This window comes from Oncorhynchus mykiss, chromosome 12 (assembly GCF_057628025.1).
Source record: "Oncorhynchus mykiss isolate SJ-2025 chromosome 12, ASM5762802v1, whole genome shotgun sequence".
Taxonomy (NCBI): Eukaryota; Metazoa; Chordata; class Actinopteri; order Salmoniformes; family Salmonidae; genus Oncorhynchus; species Oncorhynchus mykiss.
In genome coordinates, this window is record NC_143033.1 from 90,086,129 (window position 1) to 90,103,628 (window position 17,500).

General features: G+C 50.2%; 1 protein-coding gene across 1 annotated transcript in view; it reads right to left on the reverse strand.

The window, feature by feature from the left end:
- Window positions 1–17,500, reverse strand: part of LOC110486837 (protein kinase C alpha type) — a 198,940-nt gene that overhangs the window by 33,856 nt on the left and 147,584 nt on the right. Inside the window, exon 5 of the mRNA XM_036939339.2 lies at window positions 10,368–10,496. Within this exon, the coding sequence (XP_036795234.1) occupies window positions 10,368–10,496 (129 nt within the window). The remainder of the gene's footprint in view (window positions 1–10,367; window positions 10,497–17,500) is intronic.

Here is a 17,500-nt window from a genome sequence, read left to right on the forward strand (position 1 = left end):
ATGTTGACTCCAATGCTTCCCACAGTTGTGTTATGTTGGCTGGATGTCCTTTGGGTGGTTGACCATTATTGATACACAAGGGAAACTGTTGAGCGTGAAAACCCCAGCAGTGTTGCAGTTCTTGACAGAAACTCGTGCCCTGGGACCTAATACCATCTTTATTTTAAAAAATGTAACCTTTATTTAAACTTTATTTAACCAGGCAAGTCAGTTAAGAACAAACTCTTATTTACAATGACGGCCCACCGTGGAACAGTGGGTTAACTGCCTTGTCCAGGGGCAGAACAACAGATTTTGACCTTAGCTCAGGGATTTGATCCAGCAATACCCCATTTAAAGGCACTTAAATCTTGTGTCTCGCCCATTTAGAGGATGAATGGGCAAGACACGAGACATACACAATCCATGTCTCAATTGTCTCAAGGCTTAAAAATCCTTCTTTGACCTGTCTCCTCCCCTTCATCTACACTGATTGAAGTGGATTTAACAAGTGACATCAATAAGGGATCATAGCTTTCACCTGGATTCATGGATCGGTCATGTCATGGAAAGAGCAAGTGTCCTTGAAAGCTATGATCCCTTATTGATGTCACATGATTCACCTGGTCAGTCTATGTCATGGAAAGAGCAGGTGTTCTTAATGGTTTGTACACTCAGTGTATACATCTGGTTCATGGGTAAATGAAGTGACTCTGGTTCATGGGTAAATGAAGTCTCCTGTTGTGTGTCTATGTGCCCAATAGAGGGAGCCCCAGGTCTCTATTACAGCTCTCTCTAGCTGACAGCCCAAGTCAGAAGTTCACATCTCGCTCAATACAGTCCTGTCCATACACTCCAGGAGTGCTCATTAAACACACACACACACACACACACACACACACACACACACACACACACACACACACACACACACACACACACACACACACACACACACACACACACACACACACAACAAGAGACTCTGTACCACCGCCATGACATCCGTCACTCAGGACTGCCTCTACCAGTACTCATCATTCAGTCCTTCATCCAGGAATAGAAACACAGGAAAGAACATCTCTTCTATTATAGTCCCAGCTTCTTCTTCTTTGAAGTCTCTTTTAGTGCAGATCACAGATATTGCTGTATATAAATGACATGGTCATACAGAAAGAGTTATTACACTTCACTACGTCGCTAACTCTCATTACTGTATCTGTAATAGAATCACATTGTAGTTAGAGACGACTGGACATCTAACTAGAGGTGAATAATCACACAAATACAATTGTACAAATACTGTATTAGGGTTGAGATCATTTTTTTCTTCCTTTTTTGGAAGGCTCAGGATCTTCAGTGTTTATACAGATAAGCACCTAATGCCCATAAAAACCTTTGACAGAGCCGGGATACCTACTTCCTAATCTTTATATGACTCATGACTCAGTATTCATAAACCATCTCAGAGCAGGAATGCCCCTCATCTTCTTCATTGTGATCTAAAAGGCACATGTTCCCAGATCAGCACTCGTACTCTGAGAGGCTTTGTGAATATGGGCCCTGGTTTGTGCTCAGGTAATGTTTGTTTATATCAACTGGGCATGGTATTTGCCTCACTCAACCCTGTGCCCCTTGCCAGCATAATCCACTATGACCCTGCCCTGGCAGCACAATTACAAAATATACTATTTCTAAAATTAAACGAGATTTGTAGAAATCTGGACGGAAGGCAGCTCAATCCCCATGAAAAGCTTTTGAAATTCAGATGCCATGTTGTATAACAAAGTGATGTCCGCATGCAGCAGCCGTAGTAGTGTTGTAGCATCACTAGTAGTGTAGTATAAGTAGTAATGCAGCATCAGTAGTAGTGTAGCATCAGCAGTGTTGTAGCATCAGTAGTAGTGTAGCATCAGTAGTAGTGTAGTATCAGTAGTAATACAGCCGCAGTAGTGTTGTAGCATCACTAGTAGTGTAGTATAAGTAGTAATGCAGCATCAGTAGTAGTGTAGCATCAGCAGTGTTGTAGCATCAGTAGTAGTGTAGCATCAGTAGTAGTGTAGTATAAGTAGTAACACAGCCGTAGTAGTGTTGTAGCATCAGTAGTAGTGTAGTATAAGTAGTAATGCAGCATCAGTAGTAGTGTAGTATAAGTAGTAATGCAGCATCTGTAGTAGTGTAGCATCAGTAGTGTTGTAGCATCAGTAGTAGTGTTGTATCAGTAGTAGTGTAGCATCAGTAGTAGTGTAGTATCAGTAGTGTTGTAGCATCAGTAGTAGTGTAGTATCAGTAGTAGTGTAGTATCAGTAGTAGTGTAGTATAAGTAGTAGTGTAGTATCAGTAGTAGTGTAGTATAAGTAGTAGTGTAGTATCAGTAGTAGTGTAGTATCAGTAGTAGTGTAGTATCAGTAGTGTTGTAGCATCAGTAGTAGTGTAGTATCAGTAGTAGTGTAGTATCAGTAGTAGTCTAGTATCAGTAGTGTTGTAGCATCAGTAGTAGTGTAGTATAAGTAGTAGTGTAGTATCAGTAGTAATACAGCCGCAGTAGTGTTGTAGCATCAGTAGTAGTGTAGTATAAGTAGTAATGCAGCATCAGTATTAGTGTAGCATCAGTAGTAGTGTAGCATCCGTAGTAGTGTAGTATAAGTAGTAATGCAGCATCAGTAGTAGTGTAGTATAAGGAGTAATGCAGCATCAGTAGTAGTGTAGCATCAGTAGTGTTGTAGCATCAGTAGTAGTGTAGTATAAGTAGTGTTGTAGCATCAGTAATAGTGTAGCATCATTAGTAGTGTAGTATAAGTAGTAATACAGCCGCAGTAGTGTTGTAGCATCAGTAGTAGTGTAGTATAAGTAGTGTTGTAGCATCAGTAGTAGTGTAGTATAAGTAGTAATGCAGCATCAGTAGTAGTGTAGCATCAGTAGTAGTGTAGTATAAGTAGTAATACAGCCGCAGTAGTGTTGTAGCATCAGTAGTAGTGTAGTATAAGTAGTAATACAGCCGCAGTAGTGTTGTAGCATCAGTAGTAGTGTAGTATAAGTAGTAATACAGCATCAGTAGTAGTGTAGTATAAGTAGTAGTGTAGTATAAGTAGTAGTGTAGTATAAGTAGTAGTGTAGTATAAGTAGTAATACAGCATCAGTAGTAGTGTAGTATAAGTAGTAGTGTAGTATAAGTAGTAATACAGCATCAGTAGTAGTGTAGTATAAGTAGTAGTGTAGCATCAGTAGTGTTGTAGCATCAGTAGTGTTGTAGCATCAGTAGTAGTGCAGTATAAGTAGTAATACAGCATCAGTAGTAGTGTAGTATAAGTAGTAGTGTAGCATCAGTAGTGTTGTAGCATCAGTAGTGTTGTAGCATCAGTAGTAGTGTAGTATAAGTAGTAATGCAGAATCAGTAGTAGTGTAGTATAAGTAGTAATGCAGCATCAGTAGTAGTGTAGCATCAGTAGTGTTGTAGCATCAGTAGTAGTGTAGTATAAGTAGTAATGCAGCATCAGTAGTAGTGTAGTATCATTAGTAGTGTAGTATAAGTAGTAATGCAGCATCAGTAGTAGTGTAGTATCAGTAGTAGTGTAGCATCAGTAGTAGTGTAGTATAAGTAGTAGTGTAGTATAAGTAGTAATGCAGCATCAGTAGTAGTGTAGTATCAGTAGTAGTGTAGTATAAGTAGTAATGCAGCATCAGTAGTAGTGTAGTATCAGTAGTAGTGTAGCATCAGTAGTGTTGTAGCATCAGTAGTGTTGTAGCATCAGTAGTAGTGTAGTATCAGTAGTAGTGTAGTATCAGTAGTAGTGTAGTATCATTAGTAGTGTAGTATCAGTATTAGTGTAGTATCAGTAGTAGTGTAGAATCAGTAGTAGTGTAGTATCATTAGTAGTGTAGTATAAGTAGTAATGCAGCATCAGTAGTAGTGTAGTATCAGTAGTAGTGTAGTATCAGTAGTAGTGTAGTATCATTAGTAGTGTAGTATCAGTATTAGTGTAGTATCAGTAGTAGTGTAGTATCAGTAGTAGTTTAGTATCAGTAGTAGTGCAGCATCAGTAGTAGTGTAGCATCAGTAGTAGTGTAGTACCAGTAGTAGTGTAGCATCAGTAGTAGTGTAGTATCAGTAGTAGTGTAGTATCAGTAGTAGTGTAGTATCAGTATTAGTGTAGCATCAGTAGTAGTGTAGTATCAGTATTAGTGTAGCATCAGTAGTAGTGTAGTATCAGTAGTAGTGAAGTATCAGTAGTAGTGTAGTATCAGTAGTAGTGTAGCATCAGTAGTAGTGTAGTATCAGTAGTAGTGTAGTATCAGTAGTAGTGTAGCATCAGTGCATGTCTGGTAATCTGATGAGCTGGGTTGATTCCCACTGTTCAACAGTAGAGTAGAGAGAGAATCACACACACTGTACCCGGGCTCCCGAGTGGCGCAGCGGTCTAAGGCACTGCATTTCAGTGCAAGAAGCATCACTGTAGTCCCTGGTTTGAATCCAGACTGCATCACATCCAGCTGTGATTGGGTGGCGCACAATTGGCCCAGGATCGGCCGGGGTAGGCTGTAATTGTAAATAAGAATTTGTTCTTATCTGAATTTGCCTAGTTAAATAAATAAAATAGTTTTATGTCTGTTATGCTGCTTCTGCTTTCCATTGATTCCCAGGGCTTTGGAGTCTCTTTTTAAACAGTTTATTTGACCTCATATGATAATAAAGGATGACATGGATGAGCTCTACTCAATCAAAACAGGTGTCTGGAAGTAACAAACTATTCTCATTTTGAACGGTGAGAATGTATGTTTAGAGTCATTCAGCACATTCACTCAATTTACTTCCACTCCATACAAAGCATTATTTACCCCAGAGGAACAATATCTCTGGGCCAAGCAGTGGTTCTCTCACAGCTCTGGGTGAATATAATGTAGACTTTAGCTCTTCTCTCAAACTGAAGCATGTCAGCTCCTACTAAATGTATCTTCTTATCAACACAAACACACTGACATCACTGTGTTTCTCAGCTCAGTGGCTCCACGAACTGTGTGTGTCACTGGCTGGGTCCTTGGATGCCCCTGTGTGTGGTCTGTGTGTGTGTGTGTGTGTGTGTGTGTGTGTGTGTGTGTGTGTGTGTGTGTGTGTGTGTGGTGTGTGTGTGTGTGTGTGTGTGTGTGTGGTGTGTGTGTGTTTTCTGACAGGGGCTTAGACAGCAGAAATGGACGTGTCTGCATCCATGTGTCTGTGATGGTTAAACTCCAGAGCTAACTGGAGATCCCTATTGGCCCTAGGTTATTGTTTTGGTCTTGGAAGGAGAGAGAGGAGCAGGGGAAATAAGGATGAGAGGTGGAGGGGAGGGGAGAAGAGGAGAGTAGGGTGAAGGGGGGTGAGAAGAGCTGGGTACAGGAGGACAGAGATAGAGGGAGGAGGAAATGAGAGAGATGGATAATCAAAAGAGAGTGAGGGACAGTACAAGAGGGATGGAGAGGGAGGGGAAGAGGGAGATGGAAAGAGGGAGAGAGGAAAGAGGGAGAGGGGAAGGAGGGAGAGGGGGAAGGACGGAGAGGGGAAGGACAGAGAGGGGAAGGGACGGAGAGGGGAGAGGGGAAGGAGGGTTGAGGGGGAAGGAGGGAGAGGGGAAATAGGGAGAGGGAAAGAGGGAGGGGGAAGGAGGGAAAGAGGGAGAGGGGAAGGAGGGAGAGGGGAAGGACGGAGAGGGGAAGGACGGAGAGGGGAGAGGGGAAGGAGGGTTGAGGGGAAGGAGGGAGAGGGGAAGGAAGGAGGGAGAGGGGAAAGATGAAGAGGGGAGAGCGGAAAAAAGTAGAAGGGAAAGAGGGAGGGAAGGAGGGAGAAAGGAAAGAGGTAGAGGGAGAGGTGAAGGAGGGAGAGGGGAAAGAGAGAGAGGGGAAAGAGGGAGAGAGGAAGGAGGAAGAGGGGAAGGAGGGAGATGGGAAAGAGGGAGAGGAGAAAGAGGGATAGGGGAAAGAGGGAGAGGGGAAAGAGGGAGAGGGGAAGAGGTAGAGGGAGAGGTGAAGGAGGGAGAGGGGAACGAGAGAGAGGGGAAGAGGGAGAGAGGAAGGAGGAAGAGGGGAAGGAGGGAGATGGGAAAGAGGGAGAGGAGAAAGAGGGATAGGGGAAAGAGGGAGAGGGGAAAGAGGAGAGGGGAAAGAGGGAGATGAGAAGAGGGATAGGGAAAGAGGGAGAGGGGAAGAGGGAGAGGGGAAAGAGGGAGAGGGGAAGGAGGGAGAGGAGAAAGAGGGAGAGGGGAATGCTGGATTATTCAAGGAGAGAGGGGAGCAGGTTTACTTAGGAGGAAGTGGGGAAGGATATATAGATGAGAGGGGGATGAAAAGTGAGGACTGCAGGCAGGGATGTTTAGGAAAATAGGAGTGAGGGATTGTACATGATAGCGGGGTATTGAAGGAGAGAGCTGTGAGGAGGGAGAGGAAAATACAGTTTTAGAGAAGTAGAGGAAGACGTTATTGCAGGACAGAGGAGAAAAGGAGGGGGAGATGAGAGGAGAGATGAGGACAGGTGAAAGTGAGGAGAGGGCAGTGTTATGGAAAGAGGTAGAGTGAGAGAGAGAGAGAGAGAGAGAGAGAGAGAGAGAGAGAGAGAGAGAGAGAGGGAAAGAGAGAGAGAGAGAAGCAAAGAGAGAAAGGGAAAGAGAGAGAGAAAGAGTGAGAGAGGGAAAAAGAGAGAAAGTGGGAGGGACAAAAAGAGCGTGGAGAGGCGTATTGTATTGGAGAGAGCCTTGGAGATGTGTTTGTGTTTTCTTGGCTGGACAGATTTAATCAACTTCACATGGCGCTGCACCAGAATGGCCTCCACATGTCTGTGGAAGCCACAGGGAACATACACAATCTGATGCCACTGTTCAGTCCTCAGCTTGGCAGACCTTCTGGCTCAAATACATTGCTTCTCTCTTTTTGTTTTCTTTCTCTCTCTCTCTCTGTCATTCTTTCGCTCATTTTTAGTGACATTCTCTCATCCACTCTATGTTCCATTTCTCTCAGTCTCTTTCTGTCTTTTTTTCTCTTAATCTCTCTCTCTGTCTTGTGTTGTCACGCCCTGGCCATAGAGAGCCGGGTATGGTTCTCAATCAGGGACAGCTGTCTATCGTTGTCTCTGATTGGGAATCATACTTATGCAGCCTGTTTTGCCACCTTAGTTGTGGGTAGTTGTCTGTGTTAGTGGCCTGTATAGCCCTAGTCAGCGTCACGTTCGTGTTTGTTGTTTTGTTGGCGACATTCTTAATAAAAGAAAATGTACGCTCATCACGCTGCACCTTGGTCCGGTCATTTCCCTGACGACGTTCGTGACAGAACTACCCACCACAAACGGACCAAGCAGCGTGGTAAGGAGGACTGGACATGGGAGGACATCCTGAACGGGAAAGGATCCTGGACGTGGGAGGACATCCTGAACGGGAAAGGATCCTGGACATGGGAGGAGATCCTGGCGGGAAAGGATTGCCTGCTGTGGGAGCAGGTGGAAGCAGCGAGGAAGGCGGAGGCAGCAAGTAAAAGGGCCCAGGATTACACAGGGTCACGGCTGGCACGAAAGACCGGGAGGCCACTCCAAAAAATGTTTTGGGGGTGCACACGAGGAGATTGGCTGAGTCAGGTTGGAGACCTGAGCCAACTCCTTGTGCTTACCGTAGGGAGCGTGGTACTGGTCAGGCACCGTGTCTCCAGTGCGCGTTCACAGCCCGGTGCGCTACATTCCAGCTCCCCGCATCGGCCGGCTAGAGTGGGCATCCAGCCAGGACGTGTGGTGCTGGCTCAGCGCATCTGGCCGCCAGTGCGTCTCTACGGGCCAGGATATCCTGCGTCGGCTCTGCGCACTGTGTCTCCGGTGCGTCTGCACAGCTCAGTGCGTCCTGTGCCAGCGCCCCACATTTGCCGGGCAAAGGTAACCATCTAGGCAACCATCCAGCCAGGACGGCCCAGTGTACCCGGTGCCTGCTCCAAGAACCAGGCCAGATGGCACGAAGCCTCCAGTGATGATCCATGGCACGAAGCCTCCAGTGATGATCCATGGCACGAAGCCTCCAGTGATGATCCATGGCACGAAGTCTCCAGTGATTATCCATGGCACGAAGCCTCCAGTGATGATTCATGGCACGAAGCCTCCAGTGATGATCCATGGCACGAAGCCTCCAGTGATGATCCATGGCACGAAGCCTCCAGTGATGATCCATGGCACGAAGCCTCCAGTGATGATCCATGGCACGAAGCCTCCAGTGATGATCCATGGCACGAAGCCTCCAGTGATGATCCATGGCACGAAGTCTCCAGTGATTATCCATGGCACGAAGCCTCCAGTGATGATTCATGGCACGAAGCCTCCAGTGATGATCCATGGCACGAAGCCTCCAGTGATGATCCATGGCACGAAGCCTCCAGTGATGATCCATGGCACGAAGCCTCCAGTGATGATCCATGGCACGAAGCCTCCAGTGATGATCCATGGCACGAAGCCTCCAGTGATGATCCATGGCACGAAGCCTCCAGTGATGATTCATGGCACAAAGCCTCCAGTGATGATCCATGGCATGAAGCCTCCAGTGATGATCCATGGCACGAAGCCTCCAGTGATGATTCATGGCACAAAGCCTCCAGTGATGGTCCATGGCACGAAGCCTCCAGTGATGGTCCATGGCACGAAGCCTCCAGTGATGGTCCATGGCACAAAGCCTCCAGTGATGGTCCATGGTCCGGAGCCTGCAGCGATTATTCTCTATTTTGGTTAGGCCAGGGTGTGACTAGGGTGGGCATTCTAGTTTCTTTGTTTCTATGTTTTCTGTTTCTATGTTTTGGCCGGGTATGGTTCTCAATCAGGGACAGCTGTCTATCGTTGTCTCTGATTGGGAATCATACTTAGGCAGCCTGTTTTGCCACCATAGTTGTGGGTAGTTGTCTGTGTTAGTGGCCTGTATAGCCCTAGTCAGCTTCTCGTTCATTTTTGTTGTTTCTTGTTTTGTGACATTCTTAATAAAATAAAATGTACGCTCACGACGCTGCACCTTGGTCCGGTCATTTCCCTGACGACGTTCGTGACATGTGTGTTTCTATTGTATCTTTCTCTCTCTCTGGAATTGAGTCAGTAACCCTCTCTTCTTTGAGAGAGTCTGGTGGCCTTGTCAACTGTATCGACATCCCTGTCTCTGTTAACTCATACTTTGGGATTTTGGCAATGAAACCCTTTATCTAGTTTCCCAGAGTCAGATGAACTCGTGGATAACATTTTTATGTCTCTTTATGAAGGAAGTTAGAGGTAGTTTCTCGGGCCAATGCTAACTAGCGTTAGCACAATGACTGGAAGTCTATGGGTATGTATCCCTTTAAGGTTGTCAATACATCTCACTGATAAAGAGTTACAGGCCATGCAAGCAGGAACACACACACCCACCAACAAACACGCACACTTGACATGTGGTAGTAACTAGGTATTTAGGAAAAAGGAAATGACAGAATATATCAAATAAACTGTGAAACACTGAATCTCATCACTGGCCATGTGTCTCACAGTCCCTGATTGTGTTGAAATGGGGAGGGGAGAGGCGAGGAGGGTACTGCCCACCCAGACTGCGACCAGGTATCAGATGGGGCCTCTGCCAACATTCCTCGTTGTCACAGGCCCGAACCGAACCATGTGTTTCCCATGCCAATAAAGCCCCTTTAAATTAAATTGAATTGAGAGAGGGAGAGGGAGATGAGAGGGAGATGAAAGAGAGACAGAAATATAAACAGGGAAGAGGCACACACATTCTGCGGACTAGGGTGGTATTAGGGTGCCACTCAAATGTTGTGTGTAGCATGTGACTGACCATGACATGTAGAATGCAGCTCATCACTCAGACTCCTTGAATAGCATGACACTTGTGCCATGCCACTCAACTGTAGCTAGCATGCACTGTAAGTGTCATATAAATCATATATAGGTAGCATGTAGCATGTAGTCTGCGTCATGTCAGTCAAATGTATCGTAGCTAGCATGTAGCATGAAGTCTGCATCATGTCAGTCAAATGTATCGTAGCTAGCATGTAGCATGTAGTCTGTGTCATGATAGTCAAATGTATCGTAGCTAGCATGTAGCATGTAGTCTGTGACATGACAGTCAAATGTATCATAGCTAGCATGTAGCATGTAGTCTGTGTCATGACAGTCAAATGTATCGTAGCTAGCATGTAGCATGTAGTCTGTGACATAACAGTCAAATGTATCGTAGCTAGCATGTAGCATGTAGTCTGTGTCATGTCAGTCAAATGTATTGTAGCTAGCATGTAGCATGTAGTCTGTGTCATGTCACTCACTACTCACATGTAGCTAACATGTAGTGTAGTCTGTCATGTCACTTACAGATAGCTAGCATGTTTCATTTAGTCATGTCTCTCCCTTGTAGCGTGTGACTCACCTGTGACGTGTAGCCTGTCTCCGCTGACGTCGATCTTGAGGAAGATGCGTCCTCTGCGCTCCGTGTGGTCTGTCCCACACAGGCTTGGCACGTTCATCACACACTGATTGTGTACGTTCATGTCGCAGGCTGGACAAACACACACAAACACATTGAGTTTATATCAGGTTTAGGACCTGGTCATAATATGGTAAAGTTCAGCTAACTGGTGATGGTGAACACACACTCTGCAAGTTATCTGCAGTGCAATACCTAACAACACTGTTTATTTGCCATTTCTACAATAGACCAGCCAGGTATTGGACAGGGCCTCTCTCTCTCTCTCTCTCTCTCTCTCTCTCTCTCTCTCTCTCCCCCTCTCTCTCTCTCTCTCCCTCCTCTCTCTCTCTTTCTCTCTCTTTCTCTCTCTCTCTCTCTCTCTCTCTCTCTGTCTCTCTCTCTCTCTCTCTCTCCCTCTTATTCCCTAAGCGTGTTAGAGGACAACACATTGAGTGTTTTTATTAGCGGCTAATGAAGCTAATGAAGACAAACAAGAGAGGGACCAGAGGGAGAGGAGGCTGCAGGCCTCCCTCCTACTTTCCTCACCCCCCTTCCCTATCCCCGATTTCTAAATCTTCATACACCCTCACCATACCTCTCTCCCCACATCTATCCAGCCCCACCATCATTCCTATCGTTCACCCTCGTCCCTACTCTACACTCATCTATCTCCGCCCACTCTACCTCAACCTATTCATCCCCAATTCTTCTCTTTCTCTCCCTCACCCATTACTGTCCTTCTCCTTTTTCCCTCGCCACTATTTATCCCTTTCCTTCCTCTTTCCACCTCCACCTCCCCCTCTTCCTCCTCATCTCTTTTTATAGGTGGGAGGACAGGAGAGCCCCAGTGGCAGCCAGATCGGGAGGCTGGGATGTAATAACTAATTTGTTGGCATCAGGCCTCAGGCCTCCCCACATCAATTTATATCAATCTGTTATAATTCTGCCACCAGAGACACTAGAGATGGATGGATGGAGAGGGAGGGAAGGAGGAAGGAAAGGTGATAGATGGGAAAGCTAGAGAGGTAGGAAGGGAGAGTGATAGATGTGGACAGGGAGAGATGGAGAGAGAATGACGAGTGTGGGGAGGGAACAGGAGTGGGTTGAGAGAGTATGGGAAAGATAGATAAGAGAGAGAAGAAAGAAAGAAAGAAGAGTTGAAGAGGGAGGTGGGACATTTGGAGAGATAGGGAGCGATATGGAGAGAGTAGAAAATGTGTGGGGAGGGGAGTGGGTTGAGAGGTAGTGAGGGGATGGGAGTGGGTTGAGAGAGTATGGGAAAGATAGATAAGAGAGAGAAGAAAGAAAGAAAGAAGAGTTGAAGAGGGAGGTGGGACATGTGGAGACATAGGAGCGATATGGAGAGAGTAGAAAAGTGTTGGGGGGAGGGCGGGTTGAGAGGTAGTGAGGGGGTGAGGGGGTGGGAGGGTGAGAGGTAGTGAGGGGATGAGAGTGGGAGTGGGTGAGAGTAGTGAGGGGATGGGAGTGGGTGAAGGTAGTGAGGGGATGGGAGTTGGTTGAGAGGTAGTGAGGGGATGGGAGTGGGAGTGGGTTGAGATGTTAGTGAGGGGTGAGGGGGTGGGAGTGGGTTGAGAGGGTAGTGTGGGGATGGAGTGGGTTGAGAGGTATGGAGGGGATGGGAGTGGGAGTGGGGGTGAGTGGTGGGGGGATGGGAGTGGGTTGAGAGGTAGTGAGGGGATGGGAGTGGGTGAGAGGTAGTGAGGGGATGGGAGTGGTTGAGAGGTATGGGAGGGGGGGGGTGGAGAGGTAGAGAGGGATGGGAGTGGTTGAGAGGTAGTGAGGGGAGGGATGTGGTAGTGGTGGAGAGGGTAGTGAGGGGATGGGAGTGGGTTGAGAGGTAGGGAGGGGATAGGAGTTGGGTTGAGAGGTAGTGAGGGGATGGGAGTGGGAGTGGTGTTGAGAGGTAGTGAGGGGATGGGAGTGGGTTGAGAGGTAGTGAGGGGATGGGAGTGGGAGTGGGTTGAGAGGTAGTGAGGGGATGGGAGTGGGTTGAGAGGTAGGGAGGGGATGGGAGTGGGTTGAGAGGTAGTGAGGGGATGGGAGTGGGTTGAGAGGTAGTGAGGGGATGGGAGTGGGAGTGGGTTGAGAGGTAGTGAGGGGATGGGAGTGGGTTGAGAGGTAGGGAGGGGATAGGAGTGGGTTGAGAGGTAGTGAGGGGATGGGAGTGGGTTGAGAGGTAGGGAGGGGATGGGAGTGGGTTGAGAGGTAGTGAGGGGATGGGAGTGGGTTGAGAGGTTGTAAGGGCATGGGAGTGGGTTGAGAGGTAGGGAGGGGATGGGAGTGGGTTGAGAGATAGTGAGGGGATGGGAGTGGGTTGAGAGGTAGTGAGGGGGTGAGGGGGTGGGAGTGGGTTTAGAGGTCGGGAGGGGATGTGAGTGGGTTGAGAGGTAGTGAGGGGATGGGAGTGGGTTGAGAGGTAGTGAGGGGATGGGAGTGGGTTGAGAGATATGGAGGGGATGGGAGTGGGTTGAGAGGTAGTGAGGGGATGGGAGTGGGTTGAGAGGGAGTGAGGGGATGGGAGTGGGTTGAGAGGTAGTGAGGAGATGGGAGTGGGATGAGAGGTAGGGAGGGGATGGGAGTGGGTTGAGAAGTAGGGAGGGGATGGGAGTGGGTTGAGAGGTAGTGAGGGGATGGGAGTGGGTTGAGAGGTAGTGAGGGGATAGGAGTGGGTTGAGAGGTAGTGAGGGGATGGGAGTGGGTTGAGAGGTAGTTAGGGGATGGGAGTGGGTTGAGAGGTAGTGAGGGGATGGGAGTGGGAGTGGGTTGAGAGGTAGTGAGGGATGGGAGTGGGTTGAGAGGTAGTGAGGGGATGGGAGTGGGTTGAGAGGTAGTGAGGGGATGGGAGTGGGTTGAGAGGTAGTGAGGGGAGGGGAGTGGGTTGAGAGGTAGTGAGGGGATGGGAGTGGGTTGAGAGGTAGTGAGGGGATGGGAGTGGGTTGCGAGGTAGTGAGGGGATGGGAGTGGGTTGAGAGGTAGTGAGGGGATGGGAGTGGGAGTGGGTTGAGAGGTAGTGAGGGGATGGGAGTGGGTTGAGAGGTAGTGAGGGGAGGGGAGTGGGTTGAGAGGTAGTGAGGGGATGGGAGTGGGTTGAGAGGTAGTGAGGGGATGGGAGTGGGTTGAGAGGTAGTGAGGGGATGGGAGTGGGAGTGGGTTGAGAGGTAGTGAGGGGATGGGAGTGGGTTGAGAGGTAGGGAGGGGGTGGGAGTGAGTTGAGAGGTAGTGTGGGGGTGAGGGGATGGGAGTGGGTTGAGAGGTAGTGAGGGGGTGGGAGTGAGTTGAGAGGTAGTGAGGGGATGGGAGTGAGTTGAGAGGTAGTGAGGGGGTGGGAGTGAGTTGAGAGGTAGTGAGGGGGTGGGAGTGAGTTGAGAGGTAGTGTGGGGGTGGGAGTGAGTTGAGAGGTAGTGTGGGTAGGTGGGAGTGAGTTGAGAGGTAGTGAGGGGGTGGGAGTGGGTTGAGAGGTAGTGAGGGGGTGGGAGTGAGTTGAGAGGTAGTGAGGGGGTGAGGGGGTGGGAGTGGGTTGAGAGGAAGTGAGGAGATGGGAGTGGGTTGAGAGGTAGTGAGGGGATGGGAGTGGGAGTGGGTTGAGAGGTAGTGAGGGGATGGGAGTGGGTTGAGAGGTAGTGAGGGGAGGGGAGTGGGTTGAGAGGTAGTGAGGGGATGGGAGTGGGTTGAGAGGTAGTGAGGGGATGGGAGTGGGTTGAGAGGTAGTGAGGGGATGGGAGTGGGAGTGGGTTGAGAGGTAGTGAGGGGATGGGAAGTGGGTTGAGAGGTAGGGAGGGGGTGGGAGTGAGTTGAGAGGTAGTGTGGGGGTGAGGGATGGGAGTGGGTTGAGAGGTAGTGAGGGGGTGGGAGTGAGTTGAGAGGTAGTGAGGGGATGGGAGTGAGTTGAGAGGTAGTGAGGGGGTGGGAGTGAGTTGAGAGGTAGTGAGGGGGTGGGAGTGAGTTGAGAGGTAGTGTGGGGGTGGGAGTGAGTTGAGAGGTAGTGTGGGGGTGGGAGTGAGTTGAGAGGTAGTGAGGGGGGTGGGAGTGGGTTGAGAGGTAGTGAGGGGGTGGGATGAGTTGAGAGGTAGTGAGGGGGTGAGGGGGTGGGAGTGGGTTGAGAGGTAGTGAGGGGATGGGAGTGAGTTAAGAGGTAGTGAGGGGGTGAGGGGGTGGGAGTGGGTTGAGAGGAAGTGAGGAGATGGGAGTGGGTTGAGAGGTAGTGAGGGGATGGGAGTGGGTTGAGAGGTAGTGAGGGGATGGGAGTGGGTTGAGAGGTTGTGAGGGGATGGGAGTGGGTTGAGAGGTAGTGAGGAGATGGGAGTGGGTTGAGAGGTAGTGTGGGGGTGGGTGTGGGTTGAGAGGTAGTGAGGGGATGGGAGTGGGTTGAGAGGTAGTGAGGGGGTGAGGGGGTGGGAGTGGGTTGAGAGGTAGTGAGGGGATGGGAGTGGGTTGAGAGGTAGTGAGGGGATGGGAGTGGGAGTGGGTTGAGAGGTAGTGAGGGGATGGGAGTGGGTTGAGAGGTAGTGAGGGGAGGGGAGTGGGTTGAGAGGTAGTGAGGGGATGGGAGTGGGTTGAGAGGTAGTGAGGGGATGGGAGTGGGTTGAGAGGTAGGGAGGGGATAGGAGTGGGTTGAGAGGTAGTGAGGGTATGGGAGTGGGAGTGGGTTGAGAGGTAGTGAGGGGATGGGAGTGGGTTGAGAGGTAGTGAGGGGATAGGAGTGGGTTGAGAGGTAGTGAGGGGATGGGAGTGGGTTGAGAGGTAGTGAGGGGATGGGAGTGGGAGTGGGTTGAGAGGTAGTGAGGGGATGGGAGTGGGTTGAGAGGTATGGAGGGGATGGGAGTGGGAGTGGGTTGAGAGGTAGTGGGGGGATGGGAGTGGGTTGAGAGGTAGTGAGGGGATGGGAGTGGGTTGAGAGGTAGTGAGGGGATGGGAGTGGGTTGAGAGGTATGGAGGGGATGGGAGTGGGTTGAGAGGTAGTGAGGGGATGGGAGTGGGTTGAGAGGTAGTGAGGGGATGGGAGTGGGAGTGGGTTGAGAGGTAGTGAGGGGATGGGAGTGGGTTGAGAGGTAGGGAGGGGATAGGAGTGGGTTGAGAGGTAGTGAGGGGATGGGAGTGGGAGTGGGTGAGAGGTAGTGAGGGGATAGGAGTGGGTTGAGAGGTAGTGAGGGGATGGGAGTGGGTTGAGAGGTAGTTAGGGGATGGGAGTGGGTTGAGAGGTAGTGAGGGGATGGGAGTGGGAGTGGGTTGAGAGGTAGTGAGGGGATGGGAGTGGGTTGAGAGGTAGTGAGGGGATGGGAGTGGGTTGAGAGGTAGTGAGGGGATGGGAGTGGGTTGAGAGGTAGTGAGGGGAGGGGAGTGGGTTGAGAGGTAGTGAGGGGATGGGAGTGGGTTGAGAGGTAGTGAGGGGATGGGAGTGGGTTGCGAGGTAGTGAGGGGATGGGAGTGGGTTGAGAGGTAGTGAGGGGATGGGAGTGGGAGTGGGTTGAGAGGTAGTGAGGGGATGGGAGTGGGTTGAGAGGTAGTGAGGGGAGGGGAGTGGGTTGAGAGGTAGTGAGGGGATGGGAGTGGGTTGAGAGGTAGTGAGGGGATGGGAGTGGGTTGAGAGGTAGTGAGGGGATGGGAGTGGGAGTGGGTTGAGAGGTAGTGAGGGGATGGGAGTGGGTTGAGAGGTAGGGAGGGGGTGGGAGTGAGTTGAGAGGTAGTGTGGGGGTGAGGGGATGGGAGTGGGTTGAGAGGTAGTGAGGGGGTGGGAGTGAGTTGAGAGGTAGTGAGGGGATGGGAGTGAGTTGAGAGGTAGTGAGGGGGTGGGAGTGAGTTGAGAGGTAGTGAGGGGGTGGGAGTGAGTTGAGAGGTAGTGTGGGGGTGGGAGTGAGTTGAGAGGTAGTGTGGGGGTGGGAGTGAGTTGAGAGGTAGTGAGGGGGTGGGAGTGGGTTGAGAGGTAGTGAGGGGGTGGGAGTGAGTTGAGAGGTAGTGAGGGGGTGAGGGGGTGGGAGTGGGTTGAGAGGAAGTGAGGAGATGGGAGTGGGTTGAGAGGTAGTGAGGGGATGGGAGTGGGAGTGGGTTGAGAGGTAGTGAGGGGATGGGAGTGGGTTGAGAGGTAGTGAGGGGAGGGGAGTGGGTTGAGAGGTAGTGAGGGGATGGGAGTGGGTTGAGAGGTAGTGAGGGGATGGGAGTGGGTTGAGAGGTAGTGAGGGGATGGGAGTGGGAGTGGGTTGAGAGGTAGTGAGGGGATGGGAGTGGGTTGAGAGGTAGGGAGGGGGTGGGAGTGAGTTGAGAGGTAGTGTGGGGGTGAGGGGATGGGAGTGGGTTGAGAGGTAGTGAGGGGGTGGGAGTGAGTTGAGAGGTAGTGAGGGGATGGGAGTGAGTTGAGAGGTAGTGAGGGGGTGGGAGTGAGTTGAGAGGTAGTGAGGGGGTGGGAGTGAGTTGAGAGGTAGTGTGGGGGTGGGAGTGAGTTGAGAGGTAGTGTGGGGGTGGGAGTGAGTTGAGAGGTAGTGAGGGGGTGGGAGTGGGTTGAGAGGTAGTGAGGGGTGGGGAGTGAGTTGAGAGGTAGTGAGGGGGTGAGGGGGTGGGAGTGGGTTGAGAGGTAGTGAGGGGATGGGAGTGAGTTAAGAGGTAGTGAGGGGGTGAGGGGGTGGGAGTGGGTTGAGAGGAAGTGAGGAGATGGGAGTGGGTTGAGAGGTAGTGAGGGGATGGGAGTGGGTTGAGAGGTAGTGAGGGGATGGGAGTGGGTTGAGAGGTTGTGAGGGGATGGGAGTGGGTTGAGAGGTAGTGAGGAGATGGGAGTGGGTTGAGAGGTAGTGTGGGGGTGGGTGTGGGTTGAGAGGTAGTGAGGGGATGGGAGTGGGTTGAGAGGTAGTGAGGGGGTGAGGGGGTGGGAGTGGGTTGAGAGGTAGTGAGGGGATGGGAGTGGGTTGAGAGGTAGTGAGGGGATGGGAGTGGGAGTGGGTTGAGAGGTAGTGAGGGGATGGGAGTGGGTTGAGAGGTAGTGAGGGGAGGGGAGTGGGTTGAGAGGTAGTGAGGGGATGGGAGTGGGTTGAGAGGTAGTGAGGGGATGGGAGTGGGTTGAGAGGTAGGGAGGGGATAGGAGTGGG